The sequence below is a fragment of the Paramormyrops kingsleyae genome, chromosome 25 (genome assembly GCF_048594095.1).
Source record: "Paramormyrops kingsleyae isolate MSU_618 chromosome 25, PKINGS_0.4, whole genome shotgun sequence".
Classification (NCBI taxonomy): domain Eukaryota; kingdom Metazoa; phylum Chordata; class Actinopteri; order Osteoglossiformes; family Mormyridae; genus Paramormyrops; species Paramormyrops kingsleyae.
The window spans coordinates 17,650,360-17,674,948 of NC_132821.1; the positions used below are offsets into that span (position 1 = coordinate 17,650,360).

Below are 24,589 nucleotides of genomic sequence, written 5' to 3' on the forward strand. Positions count from 1 at the left end.
TGCCCCATATAGCCACCTTTGTACTCAATGACCTTCATGAGCCTGTTGTCCATTGAACCAGTCAGGTTTCTGATTTGATCCCATCCTATATTAGCTGAGGCAGCTAGGACCACCTCCCAGACATTGCTCTGAGAAGTGTACTGCTTGCCATCTTGGTAAATCTCACACTTCAATAAGGCCCAGTAGTTCTTAATAGGGGTTAAGTCAGGCGGGGAAGGGGGTCTGGTCATAATTAAATCACCTTTCAAGCCATTCTTGGCTGATCTATGGAGTACTTTGTTGTATGGGAGGGGGCATTATCCTGCATGAACATCATAACCTTTTTGAAAACTCCTGACTGCTTCTTGTAACATTTTTTGAAGAAGGTATCTTCTAAATTGACAGTAGATCATGGGGTTACTTTTTACACCATCTGCAAATTGGAAAGGTCTTACAAGTTCATCACTGGTAACTGCAGTCCACGTTCTCCTTCACCACCTTGTTGGAGATTGAAGAAGGTGACCATCCATGGGCCCATCCACCTGCTCTGTCAAGAGTCATTCTCATCTCTTCTGTCCATCAAAGCTTTGTAAAATCAGTCTTGAGATGTATCCATGCCCAATTCTGATGTTTTAGCATGTTTGCTTTATGAGTGCAGGTCATGTTTCAGCCTTTGTGTCACGTAACACACTGTACCTAGTATTTCTGGAGATTCTGTTAAAATTTCAGTCTTAAAAAAGGTGGCATTTGATGCCAAAGAGTTTCTGAAAGTCTCCCCTTTAATTTCATGCAAATCTTTGGCAGTTAATTTGTGTCTTCTTCTCTCTCTCTACATCAGTGTTTCTCAACCCAGTCCTCAGCGAACTCCAGCCAGTCCACGTTTTTGCTCCCTCGCAGCTCCCAGCGCACCTGTACCAGCTATTCGGTGTTCCTGATTGGCTGGGAGCTGGGAGGGAGCAAAAACGTGGACTGGCTGGTGTTCGCGGAGGACTGGGTTGAGAAACACTGCTCTACATGCTTCTTCCATCTTCTTTGGTTGTTGGCCACAAACACTCAGTTAAATGGCAATGATGTTTTAAAAGCTTGGCAATTTTTATTGTTTTACATTCCTCTGACTGGCACTGTCACGTCCAGCTCCGTCCGATCCTTGTGTGTGCCACGCCCACCTCGTTACCTCCTGTTTCTGCCTGATTGTTCTCACCTGTTGCTCGTTACCCTCAGCTTGTCTTGTGTATTTAGTCCGAGTCTCAGTCAGTCTTCCCCAGATCAGTCATTGTGGTGTAATGTCATGTTCGATGTGTGTCGTCATTCTGCCCAGATTAAACCCCTTTTGCCCGTAAGTTCGGCTCTGTTCGCCTGCTTCCCGGCTCGCCAGCTTGCGAGCGTGACAGGCACTTTACTATTGTGTGTTTTTCCTGCTCTCTGCAAGGTCCTTTTTTGGCCCATTTCATTACTAATAGTAATTTGTTTAATAATTGTGCACAGGGAAGTACCTATAGTTTCGTCTTTTGTTCCCAATAAAAACTACTCAGCCCAAAATACTCAGAATGCTCTATTTTTAAACAGTCTATTGTTAACTGGAGATTTATCTGGACTGAAAGTATTGATTACAGGATAGATAGGATACAAATGAAATACATACTTCCCTAATAATTGTGCATGTGGTGAACAGGTGGGAGCAAGCATGGGGGTCACAGCACAGGGTCAGCCAGTGTGCATCACCCATGATGGTTCAGGGATGGTATAGGGCAAATGGTGACATAATTCAGCCAGCCCGGCAATCTGATCACAAGCACTGTCTGCTGAGCTGACTCCCCCCCCCACAACCACCACCACCTCTGCAACATAGAGAGTTTTGGATGATCTGTTAAGGGCCTGATCAATGAACTCAATCAAAATTAAGCATCGTCATTGGCAAGAACATAAATGTACAAATGGAAAAATGAGGAGAGTGTGAAGTTGTATGGATGGATCATAATTTGTTTTACAGTTGGTTGTTGAGTTTCACCTTTAATCTTATTTCAGTGTTTTTCGTGAAACAGTCAACTCTTTAACAATACTGTACTGGCAGCAAAAAATTCTCAGAGGACCCCCAGAAAGATCACGGGACACTTTCTGCATTATCTGTTTTGGGGGGGCGAGAGGGGGCGGGTTAGTGGCCTGTTGGGGAATTGTTCTGGAGATCACTGAGTGCTTTTACTTGTGCAGATAAAGCATTATCAGAAACAGCCAGCTGCTTGGTTGACTCATGCCTTCCTCATTCCAGATCATCCATGTCAGGAGATCCAGGTTGGTCCTTTATTCCTACAAAAGTTAATAATAGCATTGACCATTGTCTCCAAAATACCACAGACAGAGTCCAAAACCCATTAATCTGAATTCCAGGGAACCTGCGTCATAACAAATCGGCCTTAAGGTGTAACTGAATACATTTAGCTACAGACACTCACACACAGCATACTGTACATGCACATGAATTCCAGAATAAATAAGAAGCTGACCGTCCATACTAAGGACCGACAAGGAAAATGGTGCTCATTTGAAGCTTTGATCTCTTTGACTGGATTACGTCTACTATTGTAAAGATGGGGAGCTATGAAATTCCAACCTCTTCTCTATGTGGATGTTCTTTGGGCCAACCATCATATAATAAACAGCTTTTCAGTAAGTCTTGTGTATGTTTTGTGTTAATGAATGCAAGCTTTGAGTTTTTGTTTATAGTGATGGATGTTATATATGTCTTGAGAAAAAAAGGGTGAAGTTTTCAGATAAATGGAGAATAAGATCTAAATGAGCTCCTAGGCTTAGTGAATGTGACATTTGTGTTTAAAGGTACCTTTATTAAATTTACATAGGGCAGTGTGGTGAATCTGGCATGAATAACATGCTGCGTGTTTCATTGGAGTAGCACAGAGAGCAGTATGTAATTACTGTAGTGTGATAGCAGACAGCTGAAGTTATTAGAGTATCTACTGCTTTGTCGTTTTTTTCTATTATTTATTTGTTTTACTGCCTTTTTGGATGCTCAATCACATTCCCAGTCCCTTTCTGTCTGGCGAAGATAATAGCAGTGATATGAATGGTCATATGTTTTAAAAACATAAGAACATAAGAACTATACAAACGAGAGGAGGCCATTCGGCCCATCAAGCTCGCTTGGGGAGAACTTAACTAATAGCTCAGAGTTGTTAAAATCTTATCTAGCTCTGATTTAAAGGAACCCAAGGATTCAGCTTGCACTACGTTATCAGGAAGACTACCTGGATCCCAGATATGACGTCACAAAGTCAAACAACAAACAAAATGAGTAACATTCCTTTGACCACAGAGTGAATTGCAGTGTAATGTGTGCAGCTCAGTAGGTTAGAGGTTTGTGCCTCTTTCAGAAAGACATGGGTTTGTAACCACATCACCATAGGGCCCTTGAGCGAGACTCCTAAGACTTATTGCTCAAGGGACTAGCTGACAGTAATTTCTTTACTCCTGTACAGTCATTTATACAAAATGTCTGCTAATTAAGTAATATGTTTACGTGATAGGCGCATATATGCAATTTTATATGATACCAACAACAACACAGCTGTGTATTAGATTAAATTAGATGAATATTATTTATCCAAGAGGGAAATTCGTCTACTTAGTATTAAAATGATGTTTTAAATGCAAGAAATGTGATGTACTAAAATGTATCTTGTATATAACAGGGTTCTTGCAGGTTTCAGTAAGTGAAATTTAAGACCTTTTAAAGACCTTTTAAGACCATTATGAGTAAAATTTAAGACCAACACGATGCATTGCTAGACACATTCAAATGATACCAGAAATTCTCATATTTTATGTCACCCATATCCTTAGCCCAACATCCACATATCATATGTGTTTACAAAGTGCGTTTTAATAAGTTCACATATGTTTAAAGCATGTGGGAATGGTATTTTAAGGCTTAAACTATAAAAAAGTTTATGTATATGGCCTTTCTATATCGTGGAATTTCACCTATCGCTGATGGGTCTAGAACGTAACTTCCGCGATAGGCGGGGGATCACTATATATATATATATATATATATATATATATATATATATATATATATATATTAGGGCTGTCAAAAATAACGCGTTAACGACGTTAATTATTTTTTTGTTGTTAATTACGTCAATTTTTTTAACGCATTTCACGCATGCGCAGTGTGACGAATTATTTGTCAGGAAAGTGGTTGGGGAGCTAAAGGCGAGATGGAGCAAGGTCGGCCTATGGACGGATTCAAATATAAAAAGAATGATGACTGACAGTGCACGCAACATGGTTGCCGCAATTCGACTTACACGCTATGAACACATGAACTGTGTCGCTCACATGTTGCAGAGAAGTGTCACCGTGAGTCTTGCTGACAGCGGCTTTGTGAATGCTTTGGTCAAGGCTCGCAAAGTTGTCGGTCATTTTAAGCACAGCCCAGCAAATGCTGCGGAGCTTCAAGCACAACAAGTCAGCCTGGGAAAGAAGCAAGAGCCATTGATCCAGGATGTTCCAACACGTTGGAATTCGACGCTGGAAATGGTCAAGCGCTTGAGCAGCAATAAAGAGGCTGTCATCGCAGCCCTGGACAATCAGGAGCACAAACTCGTTTTGCCGACCGCAGCAGAGTGGGATAAACTGCAGAGGCTGGAGACACTTCTAGAGCCATGCAGGTAAATCAGTCTGTAGCCTATCAAATAACATTGCCTTGATTATTTTCTGGAATAAATTAAACCAAGTTAAATATCAATAACATGTATGTGTCACGTTGCGTGCTGACAGGCGAGCGGGGAAACAGGCGAGCACAGTCGGTGATACGGGCAAACGGGGTTTAATAGGACTAGCAGGGCAGACAATGAACACACACCAACTAGCATCACGAAACATCACAATACAATGACGGATCTGGGAGACAGTAGGAGACGCGGACTAATATACACTAGACAAGTCAAAAGGAACAGGACACAGGTGATGACAATCCGGGATTAACACAAGGTAACGAGGTGGGCGTGGCACACACGAGGATCGGACGGAGCTGGGCGTGACAGTATGTATGTAAAAAAATAATGTTAATAATAATAATAATAATAATAATAAGTATATGTTGCTAACCTCTGTTCTAATATTACACTGTCTCTGTCTGTGTGTGTGTGTGTGTGTGTAGGTATGTAACTGAGCTCCTGGGTGGGGAGGCCTATGTCTCCTGTTCTGTGGTACTACCTTCTCTCTGCCACTTGCGTCTCAAGATGGAAGCCTGTGATGAGGACCCTGCATATGTGGTGAGATTCAAGACCAAGTTCAAGGAGGACCTAGCATCCCGTCAAGAACAGCTCAACAATGCATGGCTCCAGATTGCTACAGTATTGGATCCTCGTTTCAAAGACTTGAAATGCCTGCCCAAGACAGACAGGGAAGAGGTGTGGACCACACTTGAAGGAATGCTGCAACAAGAATCACCCAGAAAGTCTTCACAGACACATGATGATGGCCCACCCAGGAAGAAAATCAGCCTTCTGCAAATGTGCTCAGATTCAGAACCAGAACATGAAGAGGTCCAACCTGCCATACACAGGTACAGAGCAGAGTCCACCATTAAATTGGAGGACTGCCCCTTGAGGTGGTGGGCATCTCATTCAGGAGCCCATGAGAAGCTGGCCTCACTAGCTCACAAATATCTAGCCTCTCCTGCAACCACTGTTCCCTGTGAACGACTTTTCTCAGTTGCAGGTCACATTGTGAACAAGAAAAGGTCAGCTTTACTTTCGGAAAATGTGAACAAGTTAGTTTGCCTCAGCAACTGGCTGAAAGATGATAAAGCTCAGTAGATTTGAAAGGTGATGTGCAAACAAAAAGACCAGTTTCAGTGCAACATGTTATAGTAGTTAGGCTTGCTTGAGCAACTGGATTAAAGAATGGAGGTAAAGGTAAAAGATTGTTCTTTTGGTTTGATTCAAAAGTTTTATTGAAAATATTTTTTTCCCACACAAAAACACAACAGATGACTCAAATTGTGCATGATAAAAATGTGGTAGGCCACTGTTATGATTTGACTACATTTATTGCTTTCTGTTCAATTGAATACTGTAAATTGTACATCCTGGTTTAGAGGAATGCCAAAGAGGAAGCGGTGGGACATTGCAAAGAAAAATATTATGGTGTGTAGTATGTTTCAGCTTGATGTAAACCACCATTATTTGACTGTGTCAATAAACAGACATAATATGAAAATTATGTATCTGTGTCCTGTTATTTATCTTTTGGTATGCATTTCAGAAAAAAAAATGGTTAGGATTCAGGTGTAGTTGCAAATAATGATTAATCCTGATTAATCCACTGAAAATTCTGATTAATCTGATTAAAAATTTTAATCATTTGACAGCCCTAATATATATATATATATATATATACATACTGTCATGGTCCGCTCCGTTCGATCCCGATGTGTGCCACGCCCCCTCATTATCCACGTGTGCTTCCCCGATCGTGCCCAGCTGTTCCTTGTTATTTTGGCTTGTCTTCTGTATTTAATCCGCGTCTGAGTACGTTACCCCAGATCCGTCATTGATGTTTGTTGGTGTCTTGGTCCTGTCCACCCGAATAGACCCCGTTTGCCTGCATTCTCGGCTTGCCTCGCCTGCTTCCCGGCTCGCTCGCCCGCCCGATATAACACAATGACGGATCTCTCCAACGCACCTCCACCGATCGAGGAGCAACGCATCAATCTGCTCCGCGAGGTGCTTTACTGGCTTCACCAACCGGAGGTCAATGCCTGCGGCTGCCACCGCACTGCCCACAGCACCGCTGGTCCAGCCTGACCCGCTCGTCCTGCCTGCGGTCCCTGCAGCTGCTGAGGCGCCCCCTGCTGGCCGTGCGTCGACGGCGCCCGCCGAGGCGCCCCCTGCTGGCCGCGTGCCGGAGGTGCCCGCAGAGGCGCCCCCTGCTGGCCGCATGCCTGAGGTGCCCGCAGAGGCGCCCCCTGCTGGCCGCATGCCTGAGGTGCCCGCAGAGGCACCCCCTGCTGGCCGCACACCCGCGGCTCTGCCTGAGGCCGCCGCTTCTGTCCTGCCCGTCCAGCCCGGCTCTTCTGTCCTGCCCTTCCAGCCCGGCTCCTCTGTCGGCACGCCAGCCACGCCCTCAGCTCTGGCCGCAGGATGTTCTGTGTCTCTGTTCTGTTCCCTGTTTTTGGTTGATGGTCTTGCTTTTTGTCTTTCAGGTCCTGTTCCCTCATCTTGTCTGTCGCCTCCCCTGAGGTGTGTTTTGGGGGGGGGTCCTGTCACGATCCGCTCCGTTCAATCCCGATGTGTGCCACGCCCCCTCATTATCCACGTGTGCTTCCCCGATCGTGCCCAGCTGTTCCTTGTTATTTTGGCTTGTCTTCTGTATTTAGTCCGCGTCTGAGTACGTTACCCCAGATCCGTCATTAATGTTTGTTGGTGTCTTGGTCCTGTCCACACGAATAAACCCCGTTTGCCTGCATTCTCGGCTTGCCTCGCCTGCTTCCCGGCTCGCTCGCCCACCTGATACAACACATACACTACTCAAAAAAATTAAAGGAACGCTTTGAAAACACATCAGATCTCAATGGGGGAAAAAATCATGCTGTATATCTATACTGATATGGACTGGGTGATGTGTTAGGAACGAAAGAATGCCACATCGTTTGATGGAAATGAAAATGATAAACCTACAGAGTGTTGAATTCAAAGACACCCCAAAAATCTAAGTGAAAAAATGATCCGGTAGGCTGGTCCAAAATAACAAGGAACAGCTGGGCACGATCGGGGAAGCACACGTGGATAATGAGGGGGCGTGGCACACATCGGGATCGAATGGAGCGGACCGTGACAGTATGTATATATATATACAAATTTCATTGCAGCAACTCAAAATCGTACTCAGTAGTTTGTATGGCACCCACGTGTTTGTAGGCATGCCTGATAATGTCAGGGTATGCTCCTAATGAGACGACGGATGGTGTCCTGAGGGATCCCCTCCCAGATCTGAACCAGGGCATCACTGAGCTCCTGGACAGTCTGAAGTGCAACCTGGTGGCGTTGAATGGAGTAAAACATAATGTCCCAGAGGTGGTCCATTGGATTTAGGTCAGGCGAGCATGGGAGCCAGTCAAATGTATCAATTCCTTCATACTACAGGAACTGCCTGCATACTCTCGCCACATGAATCCGGGCATTGTCGTGCACCAGGAGGAATCCAGGACCCACTGCACAAGCGTATGGTCTGACAATGGGTCCAAGGATTTCATCCTGATACCTAATGGCAGTCAAGGTGTCGTTGTCTAGCCTGTAGAGGTCTGTGTGTCCCTCCATGGATATGCCACCCCAGACCATCACTGACCCACCACCAAAATGATCTTGCTGAACAATGTCACAGGAAGCATAATGTTCTCAGCAGCTTCTCCAGACCCTTTCACTTCTGTCACATGTGCTCAGGGTGAACCTGCTCTCATCTGTGAAAAGCACAGGGCGCCAGTGGTGGACATGCCAATTCTGGTATTCTTTGGCAAATGCCCATCGAGCTCCACGGTCCTGGGCAGTGAACACAGGGCCCACTAGAGGACGTCGGGCCCTCAGGCCACCCTCATGAAGTCTGTTTCTGACTGTTTGCTCAGAGACATGCACACCAGTGGCCTGCTGGAGGTCATTCTGTAGGGCTCTGGCAGTGCTCTTCCTGTTCCTCCTTGCACAAAGAAGCAGATACTGGTCCTACTTATGGGTTAAGGACCTTCTATGGCCCTGTCCATCTCTCCTAGAGTAACTGCCTATCTCCTGGAATGTCCCCCATGGCCTTGAGACTGGGCTGGGAGACACAGTAAACCTTCTGGCAATGGCACATATTGATGCACCATCCTGGAGGAGTTGGACTACCTGTGCAACCTCTGTAGGGTCCAGGTATCACCTCATGCTACCAGTAGTAACACTGACTGTAGCCAAATGCAAAATTAGTGAAAAAAACTGTCAGAAAAGATGAGGAGGGAAAAATGTCAGTGGCCTCCACTCCTGTTTTGGGGGTCATCTCATTGTTACCCCTCTAGTGCACCTGTTGTTAACTTCTTTAACACCAAAGCAGCTGAAACCGATTAACAACCCCCATTGCTACTTAACGGACTAGATCAATATCCCAGAAGTTAAATTGACTCGATGCTATACTCTGATTAAAAAGTGTTCCTTTAATTTTTTTGAGCAGTGTATATATATATATATATATATATATATATATATATATATATATATACTGTGTGTGTATATATATATATATATACACACACACACACTCACCATATTTATGTGTGTATGAATAAAGAGTAAAATCGAATAAAAAAACAGTGCAATTCTGTATCATTAATAATCGTATATATCAGAACTGTAATACGTAACACACCTTATACATATGCCATGAGGTATCAAGCTGTGTTTCATAAAGGCTGGATAGAAAAAAAAAAACATTGGACACGACCTCAGTAGCCTGTACTACGAAGCGGGGTTACTGGCTTATCGGGGTAACTTGTCGGATTTAAGGTACCACAGTTTAAATCGGCTTCATATTCGTTCACTTACATTTTGCCCAGACTACCTTAAATCCGACAATTTACCCCGATAAGCCAGTAACCTGGCTTCGTAGTACAGGCCACAGGAATCAAGTGTTTATTTTCAGATAAGAGATACCATCCTAAAAAAAATAATCAAAAAAAACATTGTGATATAATTTAAAATCTCTAACTGTCTGATTTTTAGCTGTACTTTTACTGTGTCACGCCTTTCGGCAGAGAAGCAGCACAAACGCCGTGAGGGAGACAAAATAGAAACATCGAAGAAACGCAAGACGGACGTCAATGATCGGACTGGGGAAGACATACCTAAGGCAGACTTAAATAAATTAGACTAATAAAAACAGGAAACAGTTGATAAACACGGGGATTCCACACGGGGTTAACGAGGGGGCGTGGCACACGGGAGGAGCGGACGAGCGGGGCATAACATCCTGGACTTTTGATCTGATTTTCTAAGCAATTTTCAGTCAAATAAGTTTTTTGTCATCTCTATTTTCCTTTTTTGTCATCTCTATTTTCCTTTTTTTGTCTTGGTTTAACTTTTTTAAATCTTGTTTTTATAAAGCACATTAAATAACCCCTGTGTACGATAATAAAAACTTGCTGTGCCTTACCATAAGGCAGGGGTCTCCAACTCCGGTCCAGAAGAGCTACCGTCCAGTAGGTTTTCTATCCTACCTGGCTTCTGATGAGCCACACCTGTTCTCAGGTAAATACCAGGAACAGGTGTGGCTCATCAGAAGCCAAGTGGGACAGAAAACCTACTGGATAGTAGCTCTCCAGGACCGGAGTTGGAGACCCCTGCCATAAGGAGACCGAGAAACGTTCTCCTCAAGACCACACGAACAACTAAAAACTATATGCTGGAAACTAAGACATTCACAACTTCAACTGCTCTGTAAAAGCTCTGTAAAAGTAGAAATGTGTTTATTTTATGATAACGTGAGCCAATTGGCTATAGTAGTTGCCTTAACTGAAAAAATTCCCTCCGGTCATCAGAGAAAAAAAGTTACTAACGCACTACATCAAAACATTTACATTGCAATAACGTATGGCATGAAATAAACTTGTAACTATATCATTCAGTAATACAAATAATAAAACAACATACTGTTCACATTGGCCTCATTAACTAAGTTAGCGCTTGATTCCCCTGCACTTCCTGTTGTGGCTGGGCATGCACCTGACGTCAGTGGCTGAAAGTGCACGTTCTGCAGCCAGACCCTTCTCAAACTGTTTGTTTGCCTAGCTGCAGTGATCACGCAATTGGGTTTGTAGTTTTATTACCACGCAGACACCGGTGCAGAGCAGAAAACACAACCAACGGATTAGTTTTACAGCATTTAACTATTTTATTTTCTGCGGACAACGCTTTTTGGGAATGAACGAGGTAAGAATTTTAAGACTTAGGTAAATTAAATTTAAGACCTAGGATGAAATTTAAGGCCTTAAATTTAACTTTCTGAATTTGAGACTTTTTAAGACTTTTTAAGACCCCGCGGGAACCCTGATATAATGACAGATGTTCATGCACAACCTTATTGTAGTATTCAGGCAGTACTAAATACTGCACATATTCACAAAAAGGAAGCCCACACACTGAATAGCTCCTATAAATTTATTGTGCAAGGACAACATTTTGATTCTGTGCTGGGTTTGACAGCCCTGAGAAGATCCAACACTGGATCAAAGACTTTCCTTGCAGAATAAATTGGCTAGAGCAACACAATACGCTGACTCAGTGAACCCCATGATTGCAGCCTGGAAAAGATAAACCCACATCTCAGAGAGGTAAGGAAAAACCGAGAGAGTAAGAGAATTCTGAGAGAATTCTCAGATTCAGAATAGGCTTCTCCCAGGTAAAACATCACACCAAAGAACACAAATGAATGAGGATGCAAAGCTCTTTTCTGTTACCTTTGGTTTATATTTGCAGATTGACTTTGATACTTGTTGTGAATGTTATCCCTCCACGATTCAGCATGTCACTGTCAGAGGATTGTGTGTTAAAAGTCATTATTTTTGTGTCCAAAACTGGAATTAGACACAATCCGGAATATTGCCTGAGGGTCTCTGCAGATACAGCAATGCTATTCTTTATTGAATTCATAAGTGGAGTTTTTATGGAGCCAAAAAGCGATGATTAGCACAGAGACATTCAAAAATAAGTCAAATATGCTTGAGGTGTACTCCCAAGTTTGTGCAGAGCTGTTCCAGATGAAGAAATGTCTGCTATTTCTCTCTAACATGTAACATTTACCCAAGGGTGTTGTAACAAACAGAAACGTCCAATTGGTCTAGATATACATATAATGATTTTGTCTGAAGAGCTATTTCTATTTAATGCTGTAGAAGAACAATTTTCTACTGATACGAACAGGTGGATAACTATGAGAGATATTTCAGTAAGAATGATATTTGTAAATCTGAATTCTATTGGTTCTCTAAATTGTCCCTATCATGTGACTGTGGGTGTTTTCTAAAGTGGACTGGAATCCTGTACAAGTTGTGCCCTGTCTTGTGCCCTGAGATTAAATCAATTTCTGTGTGACATAAGAGAATAAACAAATATGTGCATGAAAGCTTGATCTAAATCCGTTGGCAATAGATGGAAACTTGTGAGAATAAAAATATTGCTTCTTAGTGAGCCGGCTGTTTGAGAAGAGCCATAATGAAATTTTGGGTTCCGTGCTGTTCAAGGTCTTCACTGATATGTGTGGACAATTCACACTAAGTGTGTGTGTGTGTGTGTGTGTGGATTATGTTTATATTACATTGTGGGAATGTTGTGGAGACCATTTTGCAGGTCCCCACAAAGATCTGTGAATGCAATCAAAAAACTAAAAATGCCAAAAGTCTCATATTTTGATTGGTTACTTATGATTAAGGCTGGGTATTTGCATGTTATTCACTCCATGTTTACTAAAAATACACTCAATATTCTTTGCTAACATATAAATTTACAGTGTGTTCACCATTTCAGTACCTTTATTAGTAAGAAAATGTCATATCTTTGATTCATCAAAGTAACCTCCTTTAGCAGTAATAACAGCAGAGAAAATTTGAGGCATTCTTTCTACAAGAGACATTAAATACTGCTCTGTTTCATGGGAGGAAACAGTTAATTAGTGCATAATTTAAACAGCCTAGAATTTGACTATGCCATCACCACTTAATAGAATGTATGTACAGTATATATGCATTAATGGCAACACGGAGATAGACAAGCCGCTGGGTATTCATCCATGCTCAAAGGGAGGTTAATCATTGGAAACAGGCATTGTATCCCCAGCCACTATTATTTTCAGTCACTTAGCAATTAGCAAATCTACATTCCACTGCTGGTAATTCTCCTACAAGCATTTTCTCCAGAAAGGGAAACAGCACCACAAAGGCTGTCAGTGTTCACACGCCAGCGACAACTCGGGCTCATCCGGGGGAACTTGTTGCCCCTAATATGCTGCTGTAGTAACCTCCAGCTTCCAAGACAACTTCAGAGAAAGAACAGTAATCCCAGAAGAAAAACAGTCTGAGTCTTAGGGGAAACCCGAACCCCCCCAGCATGGCGAGTGCTACACCCTACAACTTCAATTAAAAGTACTGCTGCTTATACGTAGCATGGAGAGGCCAAACAAAAGGGGAGCAGATCAGCCTGCTGGAATTATAAACTCTGGAGGTTAACTAAAAAATTAAGAGCCATTGTGGAAGACCCCTCTTATCTCAGTTTGAAGTCAGCAAGGCTTGCCAACAATCCATAGCCTCCCTTTGTCTCCAACTACCAAGTCATAGTGGCAAAGTGCCATGTTCCTTTCATCTGAGCCCTCATAATAGGAGGTAATTAATGCCATTCAGGTTCGGTGAGGGCCCCCTTTAAGACTGGGGTGGGGGCAGGACTTGAGGGAGAAAAAGGAGGATTAGGACAAGCTTTAGAGTCAAAAACGAAAGCTATGCTACATTGCACCTTTGTGTTTCCACTCAGCTCTGGGATTTATGGCTTTCATGTTAGCTTGGCTGGTTTGTTTCGGTTCACAGTGCATATGGTTCTTGAATTCTGACTGCAGTGCTCCAACTGTACTGCATTTTACTGTTTGTTCTGGTACGCACACAGTTAAAAAAAATGCCAATACACACACTGCAACTTAGCATTAGTTTTCATGCCAGATCTATATAGTTTTTTTTTGTATTGCTCATTTTCCATTTGGATCGACCATTTCATTTTTAGTACTTGTGTTTGATTAGATTCTCAAATGTCTTTTACATGCATTTAATAGCTAATCTTCAGAACAGTATTTCTGGTGAGGGTTTAAACCAGCACCCAAAAATATTATAGCATGTTAAGACCATCCTTACCATGGGTACTCTGTGGGCAACCATTATAACGGCTGCATTTCACAGGATTCATTATTTAAAAGAAAATATCAACATATCAAAATTGTCTGAGAACATCAAAATTGTCTGAGTATTTGCTACCTTGTGATGATCTAATCTGGTCCTTAATTTGACTGAATAATTTTAAGTATGGGCATGTTCAAAAAATGGACTGGATTGAGATCGACTGAAACTGAAGTGTTTTCTCTCATCATCACCCTGTTTGCAAGTCATATTACACATACAATACATTTTCTACAGAATAGTATTTCTGCCATTGACTGATATCATTTAACGTTTAAATTAGCATTAGCTACCCATATATACAATAACAATCAACAATGCAAAAACAATCAGAGATTCTGATCAGAGATTGTTAAAAATGAGTAATTTAAACCTTTTTAGCATTTGTCCTTTTGTATGCAAGCTAAAAATCTCTAAATCTGTAGCACTGGTTTGGTTTTGTCCAGCTTTTGTCCATTTTACATATGCCCTCAAAGAGAGTGATGCAATAACTTAAATAAAGTAGCAGAAAACCATTCAGCAAACCATCCCCTTCCAAATCTCTCCCATGTCCCAAGGTCACGCATTTCTGTGTCTACACCAAAAGACAATGATGACCTATCAGCCTCTGATCTGTTGCCTAATGGGGGAAATGAGCAGATAAAAAATACAGACCTTTTCCTTAATTTGCACTTGATAATAAATTTGTGATGACATATCCGACTCCTCGATGGCATATGGATGGAGCATATGGCGAGGAACGGGGATGCCCTGTCAAGAGTGGCAAGAAGACACAGATGAAAGGTGTATTCTGCAGAGGATATGGGAGGCACTGTTCACATCAATGCAGAGTGTAACACAGATGATGATGATGCAGTAATGGAAGTCATGAACAATTATAGGCCTGGATACAATCTGCTAGCACTGTTACCATGGTACATGCACTTGCCAAGACATTAAGTTTCAAAAATACTAATACCTTGAAAGCTAGCTCATATAATGTTTTCTTCACTTCACTCTGAGTTTTGTAGGAATAATTGAATCTGGGTGTGATTCCTCCAACCTTTAAGAGCACCAAAGCAAGATTAAAGAATTTTAAATATCCATTCCAACAGAGGTGGATAGTTCAGGTCCAAAAGTAAAAATCCAGACCATGATTTTGTTTCATCCAAAAGGTTGAGTACTGTGTGGTCCAGATTTTTATTTTCTGGACCTGAACTATCCACCTCTGCATTCCAATATTTATAAAAAAGGAAGCTTTGAGCAATAATATTTTAAGTGGACCACACGTTGTACATGGCACCACCTGAAATGTAAGTAACAGCTCATCATTTTAACCCCTGTGTATTACACCCCTGAAAGTGGGGAGAATTTATGACAAATAGACAGAGTGATGTTTCTTCAGCTGGAGAATTTACCCGAATGAGGAAAATATCGCAATCTCCACTTCAGGAAAAAAAAACCCACAATCTCCCCTGGGTATGTGGGTGGAGACAACAGTAATCTATTCCCGACTACCAGATCGAGACTGTTTTACAGGCCATGGATAATAAAATCACAGTTCAACTTTGAATAATAAAGAATGGTGCAAATAATGATTTCATCAAAAGTTTTAACCCATTTTTAACCATTTTAACATAGTGTAATTTTTTTTACTGGTTTTAAACACATCTTATGAATTGTTTCCGAAAACCATATGATTCTGTTAATATTATCACAGATTCTTTTAATCTTTTAAATGACTACAAATCCATTGTTTTTTCTAAACTGGTAATGGACCCTTAACATATTACATATTTAACTTGTCACATCTACAATAAAAATAAATAGCATATGATACAAAATTGTGAAAGTGAATAGGGTGCATTGAGGTGAAGTCACAGTGTGAGGAATCACATCAGCTGTATACAGATACACAGCCTGTGCCCATGTTTGTGCTATGAACACCTCTTTGGCCTTTCCTGCGATCGCTTAAATCTTTCCATGAAGATCGCTTCAGGTTGTTCATTTTGTTCTAGATGTGTGGCCCTCATTTAGCCATTTCAGGACTGTGTATGAGTTACCTTTGTAGCCCAGGCTGCCAAGGACTGCCAAGGACTGGATTTATTTTTACAGTGTATTCTCCTTTTCAGCCGTGGGTGTTTTTCTTTTTCTTTTTTATCTTGTGGATAAGCTATGGCTGAAAATGGATCCTCTTGTGGCTTTTTACAGCTTTCTTTGCTAAGGAGATTTGTGTCTTCCCCCGGTGCATCCACTCCCCACCAGATGTTGGCTTGTCAGATGTGTCTTTCTTTTGTGTGACGTATCCATGCGGGTAGGTAGTGTTGATACACACCTGCAAAGTCCAGCATCCGTGACACTGAACTTAATTTTCCTGGTATTGATGTCAGGTCCCATGAACTGTCTCTGTCGAATGGTAGCAGGAAGCATGCAGGAGGTAAAGCTTTTGATACTGTTACACAGTTAATGTGGGACAGTGATGGGGGAAAAAAAATCACAAAACATCATTTAACAAAGTTAAATGACTCCTTTTCTGTCTTTCTAATTGCAAAAAGTGGGTAAATGTTTATTAGGAACTTTGTTTTGATTCAAAAAGCATGAGATACAATGGATAATCATGTTAACTGACAACTTTTTGATCAAATAGAATTTTTTAAGGCTTCCAATAAAAAACAAGCTTTTTATTATTCTATCGGAATTTAAGCCATCCTGAATAGCATAAAAAGCCAAAAAACATAAATCAAACATCGGCAATTTGACCAGAATGCATTTGTGTTGGCGATGTGGCCAAAATACAAAGACCGTGCTTTATTACACCTTGTGAGTTATATCTGAAGTTTTACATCAGCCATGTGTGGGAGGGGTGTCAGTCATATGTGGTCATGAAAAAATAAAAAACACAAGCTAGTCAGATAGCATCCACGGGCAATCCATTGTCGACCACAGGTGGGTGCCGGTGAAAGCAGCTACACCATCCCTTCAGGAGACAATACTGAGTTCCTGTTTCCTCATGACTTCCTGTCTGAGCAAAGAGGACCGCCCACTGGACCATTGGGGGGAAGGGGGGGAGCTGAGGGAGGCGGAGGGGAGTAGGGGGAGGGTTCTCACAGGTCTGCAGGAGGCAGCGGCCTATCTCCTTTGGGCGGAAAACCATTTCCACAATAGAAACGGACAGTTCATTTCTGAGGCCTGATGGAAATAAAATATTAGATACGGTACCAGTCAAGAGTTTGTGTAGCCGGGTGGAGATAATCTGCTTTCAGTTTCCTTATTGAAGCTGCTTGGGTAGTATCTCTTGGTTGTTGCAGGACAAATCCAGTTTAGAATGCTACAGATTTACCATTTGGTATGTAGGGGCGTAAGAGCTCTAATCATCACGCACTCCTCATGCTAACACGAGGTGTTGGACTTAGAAGAAACTGCATGGTTGCTTGGTGTGGTTCTGGCAGGTGCCTGCAGGTAATCTAAGCCATACAGGTAAATGTATTTTTTTTTGTGATTATGTCAACTAATTTTAATTTATTTTATTAAATAAAATCACACCTGCTAATTCAGTATTCTCTTAGAGTAATGTGATAACAAAATTTTGTTTGTCTGTTTGTTTGTGTATGTTTGTATGTGTTTTATTTTAACTTGCCAACCATGCTGCAGAAGACTGATTATGACTAAGCAGTTATGAGCAGGAAAATATATTCATTGAAATGAATGTCCTGGAATTCTGGCAGGAGACCAGTGAGGTGAAATGCTCGATTTAACCACTCTGCGAGAGGGCTGGATTTCATCCTGATTCATAGCAAAGCTACACAGTATTGGAAAGTGAAAAATCACAAAACATCATTTTCTTCATGCTCCTTACCCTCCCTACTGCTAAACCTCACACAATATTATACCAAGTATTGTCTATACCAGGGGTCTCCAACTCCGGTCCTGGAGAGCTACCGTCCAGTAGGTTTTCTATCATACCCGGCTTCTAATGAGCCACACCTGTTCTCAGGTAAATACCAGGAACAGGTGTGGCTCATTCATCAGAAGCCAAGTGGGACAGATAACCTACTGGATAGTAGCTCTCCAGGACCGGAGTTGGAGACCCCTGGTCTGTACGGAATACAGAAACACTGTCTGTGATATATGTTTATTTTGATTGTGACATTATGCCGATGACAAAGTCATTAATTAATAACTTTTTCAAGTAAATCCTGCTTGTGGATCTGTCGTGATATAAATGACGAAACATGAAACAGAACATCTGCAAACTGCCTAAATGCGGGCTGGAGGACATCGACAGCTCTTCTTGAGCTCACATGCCCCTCACAACCACTCACCGTCCTCTGCTGTCTTCGGGGAATGTAAGATGATTCTGTGTGATTTTGCACATGGCAGCCTGTCACAAACTTATCAGCAAGAGAGAATGGCAGAGTTTGAGGATGGAAGCCCTTCACTGACAACAGCGGATTGACAGTAATTCTTCCACATTACAGCAGCCTCTTTCCAGCTCGCTGTGCAATAATGTGATGGGAGGGGGGTGTACAGTAGCACAGGGAATTACAGAACAACAAGCTCTGACATTAGATATTGATATTCCCTGGGGCAGTCTGGGAAATCATATTTTGTTCTACAATTGTCCTGAGTAAGTAGATTTTGGTGTGCAAGCCTCTCAGGCTAACTGTGCTCAGCAAGCATTGTTTTAGTGGTCTGCAGGACTTGTCTGTCTTTATTCTTTTTGCAGATAACTGTTTTTTGTACCCATATCGACTTGCAAATGAGAAAAGGTTGAAAGCAGCGTGTGGCTCAGTGGGCTAAGCCTGTGTGCCTGTAATCACAAGGTCGCCGGCTCAAACCGAGCCTCAGCACGTCTGCAGGTCCTTGAGCAAGACCCTTAACCCCCAGCTCCCTGGGCACCCCAACAGGTGGCTGCCCTTCGTGGACAACTTACTCTACAAAGAGCAAGTTGAGGGAGGAGTAAAAACAATTTCCCCACAGGGATCAATAAATTATTATTATTATTATAGCACTGCCATGCATGTGTCTGAACTTACGGTGCCTATTAAGTTAATACTCCATTCCCTCAAGCTGTAATGACATCATTTTAATGTCTCGATATGATCTCTCCAGCGTGTCCTGGGTCTGCCCCGGGGTCTTCTTCCAGTCGGACATGTCCAAAACACCTCCCCAGGGAGCCGCCCAGGAGGCATCCTAGAACCACCTGAACTGGTTCCTTTTGATGCGGAGGAGCATTGGCACTACTTTGAGCCCCTCCTGAATGTCCGAGCTCCTCACCCTATCTCTAAGGCTGAGCCCAGACACCTTGCAACGGATGCTGATTTCCCCTGCTCCTCTCCACAATCTCATCCTTTCGGTCACTACCCACAGCACATAACCATAGGTGAGGGTAGGAACGTAGATTAACCAGTAAATCACAAGCTTCCTATTCTGGCTCTGCTCTCTCTTCACCACAACGGACCAGTACAATGTCTGCATAACTGCTGATGTTGCACTGATCCATCCATCAATCTCCCGCTCAATTCTTTCCTAATAAGACCCTGAGATACTTAAATTCCTCTGGTTAAGGCAGTAACTCATCCCCAACCTGGAAGGTGCAATTCAGCTTTTTCAGTTGAAAACAATCCTGGTCACATGCTGGAGGTCACAGCCTGACAAAGTCAGCAGGGTCACATCTTCTGCAAGAAGCAAAGATGCGATCCTGAGGTCACCAAACTGAACACCCCTTGGCTGTAACTTGAAATTCTATCCATAAACTGTAAAGGCCAGTATCTATCAGCTCTCCATGGAGTCCCACAAGCTAACCAAGCTGGGAAGACCTCCTTCTTCAGCCTGACAGCTACGTTTGTTGCCTTGTTTTGGGGATTGCCACCAAAACATGCACCAAGAACCTTATTGCCACAACTCTGCTCAGCTGCCTCTGCAATGGAGGCTCGGAACATGGCCCATTCAGGCTCAGTACCCCCTGACTCCCTCGGGATGGATGAGAAGTTCTCGTGGAGGTGCAAGTTAGAGATAGAGGCAGGGCTGTTCTTCCTATTCACATCTTACCAGGTTTCACTGTCATTCCCCACGAGTGTTAAAGTCTCCCAGTAGAACAGTGGAGTTCCAAGAAAGCTAGCAAAGAACCGCAGCAAAGAAAGCTAGATACTCTGAACTGATGCTTGATGCCTAGGTCTGCAACCCACTCGTTCAATCTAGTCCAATCTACTGCTGCCGACCTGGGGGAGCTATGAGTAGACCTACACCTGCTCAACGCCTCTCACCAAGGGCAATTCCAGAGTAAAATAGAGTCCAGCCCCTCTGGTTCGGTAGCTGTTGATTGGTCGAAAAAGGCCCCTGCCTTCGATTTCCGCCCCCACCGACTCCCACAGCATTCCCTGCAGGAGGATGGACCTTTGTAACTCTTTCGGGATTTTGATTCATTTCAGGAACTATCATGTCTCAAAAAGTAAAAGAAATGCCGCCTATATTTAAAATTCATATTTATGCATGGAATGTCCAATATTCAGGAAATAGCTTTCAAAATAAATTCTTTCAAATGATGGGGAGGCTGCAGGTGATTTTATTTTTGAAGAGACACTGATGTAATACCTGGTTTTAATAGAGCTCATTAGCACTACGAAAATGTTCGCACTAAAATTCAGTGAATTACATTATGCCCTGTGGAGATGGCACCTTTAACAAGTCTGTTCCAAATAAGTGTGTTTATAAAGTCTTCTGTAGAGGCAAACTGCACACCAAACTAAAATAAACTGACATTAAAATGGCGAATCAAACATGGACACACAAAGAATCTATTTTTAACACATGACATATGGATAATAGGTAACACACCCACATAGAGACACTGGTGTGTGACAGCCACAGCCATATTTTTTGTGACCCAATAACAAAAAATGTCTGCAAAAGAAGAAAAACTTCCATGTTACATTTTAAAAACAATCTTCTGATAGTTTAAAAAGATCCGACCAAACTCCCGAAAGAAATTTTGCAACAATACCTACAGTCCTGTACGATGGAAGTCTACAATGTACAAAGCTGCTTGTCTCAGAATAAGCTATGAGTCAACTGAGATTATTATTCCTGGGAGACTTTCAGATAGCTCAGTTTTTTATTTCCTGTCAAATGAGCACTCTTCTCAATATACTGTTGTCAAAACTCTTAAACACGCCAGGCCACAAAAAGTAAGCCCACAAATTATTATTGTAACACCGATTTTGCTATAGTAACTTTTAACGATTTCCATCACAAGAGCAACCAAAGTGCTCATTCTTAGAATGTATTCCAGCACATTGTAGGACAGGGTATTCATTTTCACTTGGATTTTCACCGTGGATATTCTTCAAGCCGGTTTATGATATTCCTTTCTGAGTGCACCACATGAATGATTCATGGACTTCTCTCAGGTGCTAATTTTGAGCAACGGCTTTTCAATGTTGAATATTTCATGAATGATAGAGATGCTCCTGAAAGCAATTCTAAATTGAATCACTGATGAGCTTCATTCACTCTCTCGTTCTTTGTGGCAATCTGTCCAGATCGAGAATCAGAGCAAGAATGGTGCCAGTATCACTTTGGTGTCATTCCGACTGACAAAAAAAATGTCACGAACCCAACATGAATTCACATTTAGGTTCTCCTCCCCTTTCTGCACAATTTTACTGGTTTCAGTGGGTGTTTCAAAGATCTTTCTGTCAACCTATGGATTAAAATATGCCTGGTAACAATAGGGAAATGCTTGTCACAGACAAACAAAATGTAGTTTCAATTAAGATGTTTTTTATTTTTTATTGTTACACAACCACACACCCCAGACAGAATGCCACACTCGATGTTGTTGAATACAACACTCTTCAAAAACAAGTGCAGAATCTTCACACTAAAATTGTTTAGTAGTGGTACAGGTTTTTGTCGATATCATGTCGTAAATAATTTAAGCTTAGTGGAAAACTATATTTCAGCTTGTACTTCTGCTGCTCAGTGCTCATGTGCTTGTAAAGAAAATTTAGGTTATACAGCCTGTCCTCGCCAAGTCTAAATGCCTGTGGCTTTACCCAGTAATGGTCTACAGCACACAACTAGGTATTGGATGACGTATGAGTCATCAGGTTTTAGATACATTCGACATTAAAAAAAAAGCCAGAGCAGGGGTTTCTGTAACGGGGAGTATTAGGGCATTGGGCTGTTCATCCTTATTAAGGTTCAGATTGCTGAAACTAGCAGCAGTGAAATTGGATTGCTGCAAAGGTCAAGCTCCCTTTGAAATCACACAACTTGGAGCTGAACCAACACGAAAGTTGCACTGATAGTTACATTTTATTTATTTGTTTGTGTTTATTTACTTGAAGCTTGGTGCTTTGCTTATACTACTAAACACCCATGTAAATTCTGGGCATCATCCATCCATTTTCTGACTTCTTGTCCCCAACAAGGTCACTCATGTAGGCCTGAAGTCTTTTCGTACGTCAAGCCATCTCAGACCCCGGATTCTCCAGCATTAAGGCCTGGAGACTATCCGTAAGTCATGCCATCTCAGACCACAGATTCTCCAGCACTAAGGCCTGGAGACTATCCGTAAGTCATGCCATCTCAGACCACAGATTCTCCAGCACTAAGGCCTGGAGACTATCCTTAAGTCAGGCCATCTCAGACCACAGAATCCCCAGCATTACCTTTTACCTTACTTACATACTTACCTTCTTCATTTCATTTCCCATTTTTGAGTTGTGGTTTCAGCATTAATGTTGGATTTCTATGGTGTTTCTGACTGTCTACACTCTTTCCACCTGATCTAACTGCACCCAGCTTTCAAACCTTAACTTTAGTAAGATTTTGGAAATGAGCCCAGCATATGGACTCTAACCTGCAGCTTTCTTATCTCTGTATCATCCAGGCAGCAAAGGGCACAAGGCCAAGGTTCACCCTGGTGAGATGCTAGTTACCACAGTGTACATACATGTACATACAATTTAGTGATGTTGATGCACGTCTTTGGACAGGAAGAAAACAGAAGAAACAGGGCGAACATGCAAACTTCACACACAAAGAGCAGGTGAGCGATTAGAACAACGGGCCACATTGATACCCACTGAGTCACCATGCTACCCAAAGTCTGTGCACCAGGTGTTTAAATTCAGAATTAACTTTACTTCCTCTTTCCAGTTAAAATGTTAACTTATTGTGTTTCTTTTCCTCCCATCTACCCTTGGCTGGTGAAAGTATTAGCCGAATTTGAAAATATTCTTCATATATTAGACCTTTATGCAAAATATTTTAAAAAGTAATATTTCTACTGTATCATTACCACATCCCATTACTCTTTGCAAAAAATAAATTTAAGGTAATTAAAACTCTAATAACTGCATTCATTACACGTTTAAATAAATTGCATACCTTTGAAAATGATTCTTTCACGTAGCTTGTGAGAAATGGACTTCTTAACCTAATACAGCTTCCTTTCGTTAATGACGCTACAACCACAGTGGTTGAAATGTGCTTATGCATAAACATCGTCTTGGAGGCACAATACGTCTGACATAGCAACTTCAGATTAAATGGGGATTTAATGACTCATCTGCACTGACTTCTCTCCCACAAAGTTTTATGCGTTTACGGAAGATACGTAAATCATGTCATATGTAAATGAGTCACTTTTAGAGCTGATTTAACTCACTGAGATTGTTATTTTGAGGGAAAAAAACACTTCAAAGCTATTTGCGTTCTTCTGAATTCTGAAAAGCAATTATAAACTGTATGAAAATGCTTGGAGTTTCACAGCAGCATTAACTAAAGGTTATATTAATTTGACATATACATAATTTAGAACTTAATTGTTTGTGATTGTGATTCATAATACATGTAGATGCATTCATAGAACATTCATAAGCAGCATGAAAGTATATGTTAACATTCTAACATACCTTAACAGCTTTGATATACTGTACATCAATAGCAAACATTATATGATAATAACATACAGCGCCCTCCACAATTATTAACACCCCTTGTAAAGATTTGTAAAAAGGTTTAGAAAAAATCCACCTTTTGTTGAAGTAGTTTCATCTCACGGGTGGAAAATTTTAAAATATCCAACCTTTCTTAGAAATTAATTTATTGAAAGAAAAACAAATCCTTCATCAAGAAATAATTATTTTCAGCAAAACACATGCGCCACAATTATTGGCACCCCAGCATTTAATACTCTGTAAAACCTCTCTTTGCCAGTATAACAGCACCGAGTGTCCTATAACATTCTATAAGGATGGAGAATACAGAGCAAGGCATCAGAGTCCATTCCTCTGTACAGGATCTCTCCAGATCACCCAGGGTCCTAAGCCCTGTCTTGTACACTCTCCTCTTCAGCTCAGCCCACAGGTTTTCAGTGGGGTTCAGGTCAGGGGACTGAGGTGGCCATGGCAGAAGCTTGGTTCTGTGGTCAGCTAACCATTTTTGTGTTTTGGGCGTGTGTTTAGGATCACTGTCCTGCTGGAAGATCCAACGACGGCCCAGTTTTAATTTCCTGGCAGCGGAAGCCAAATTTTGATTTAATATGTCCTGGTATTTCATGGAGTCCATAATGCCATATACCCTAACAAGGTTTCCAGGGCCTTTGGAGGAAAAACAGCCCCAGAACATCACAGGACCTCCATCATA

General features: G+C 41.9%; 1 protein-coding gene across 1 annotated transcript; it reads left to right on the forward strand.

Annotated features, from left to right (window-relative positions):
• The first annotated feature begins 4,257 nt into the window (after positions 1–4,257).
• On the forward strand, positions 4,258–6,154 carry LOC140582844 (E3 SUMO-protein ligase ZBED1-like). Its single transcript, XM_072707238.1, has 2 exons — positions 4,258–4,667; positions 5,159–6,154. The coding sequence occupies exons 1-2, from the start codon at positions 4,258–4,260 to the stop codon at positions 5,817–5,819; spliced, it is 1,071 nt and encodes a 356-aa protein (XP_072563339.1). The 3' UTR covers positions 5,820–6,154.
• The last annotated feature ends 18,435 nt before the right edge of the window (positions 6,155–24,589 follow it).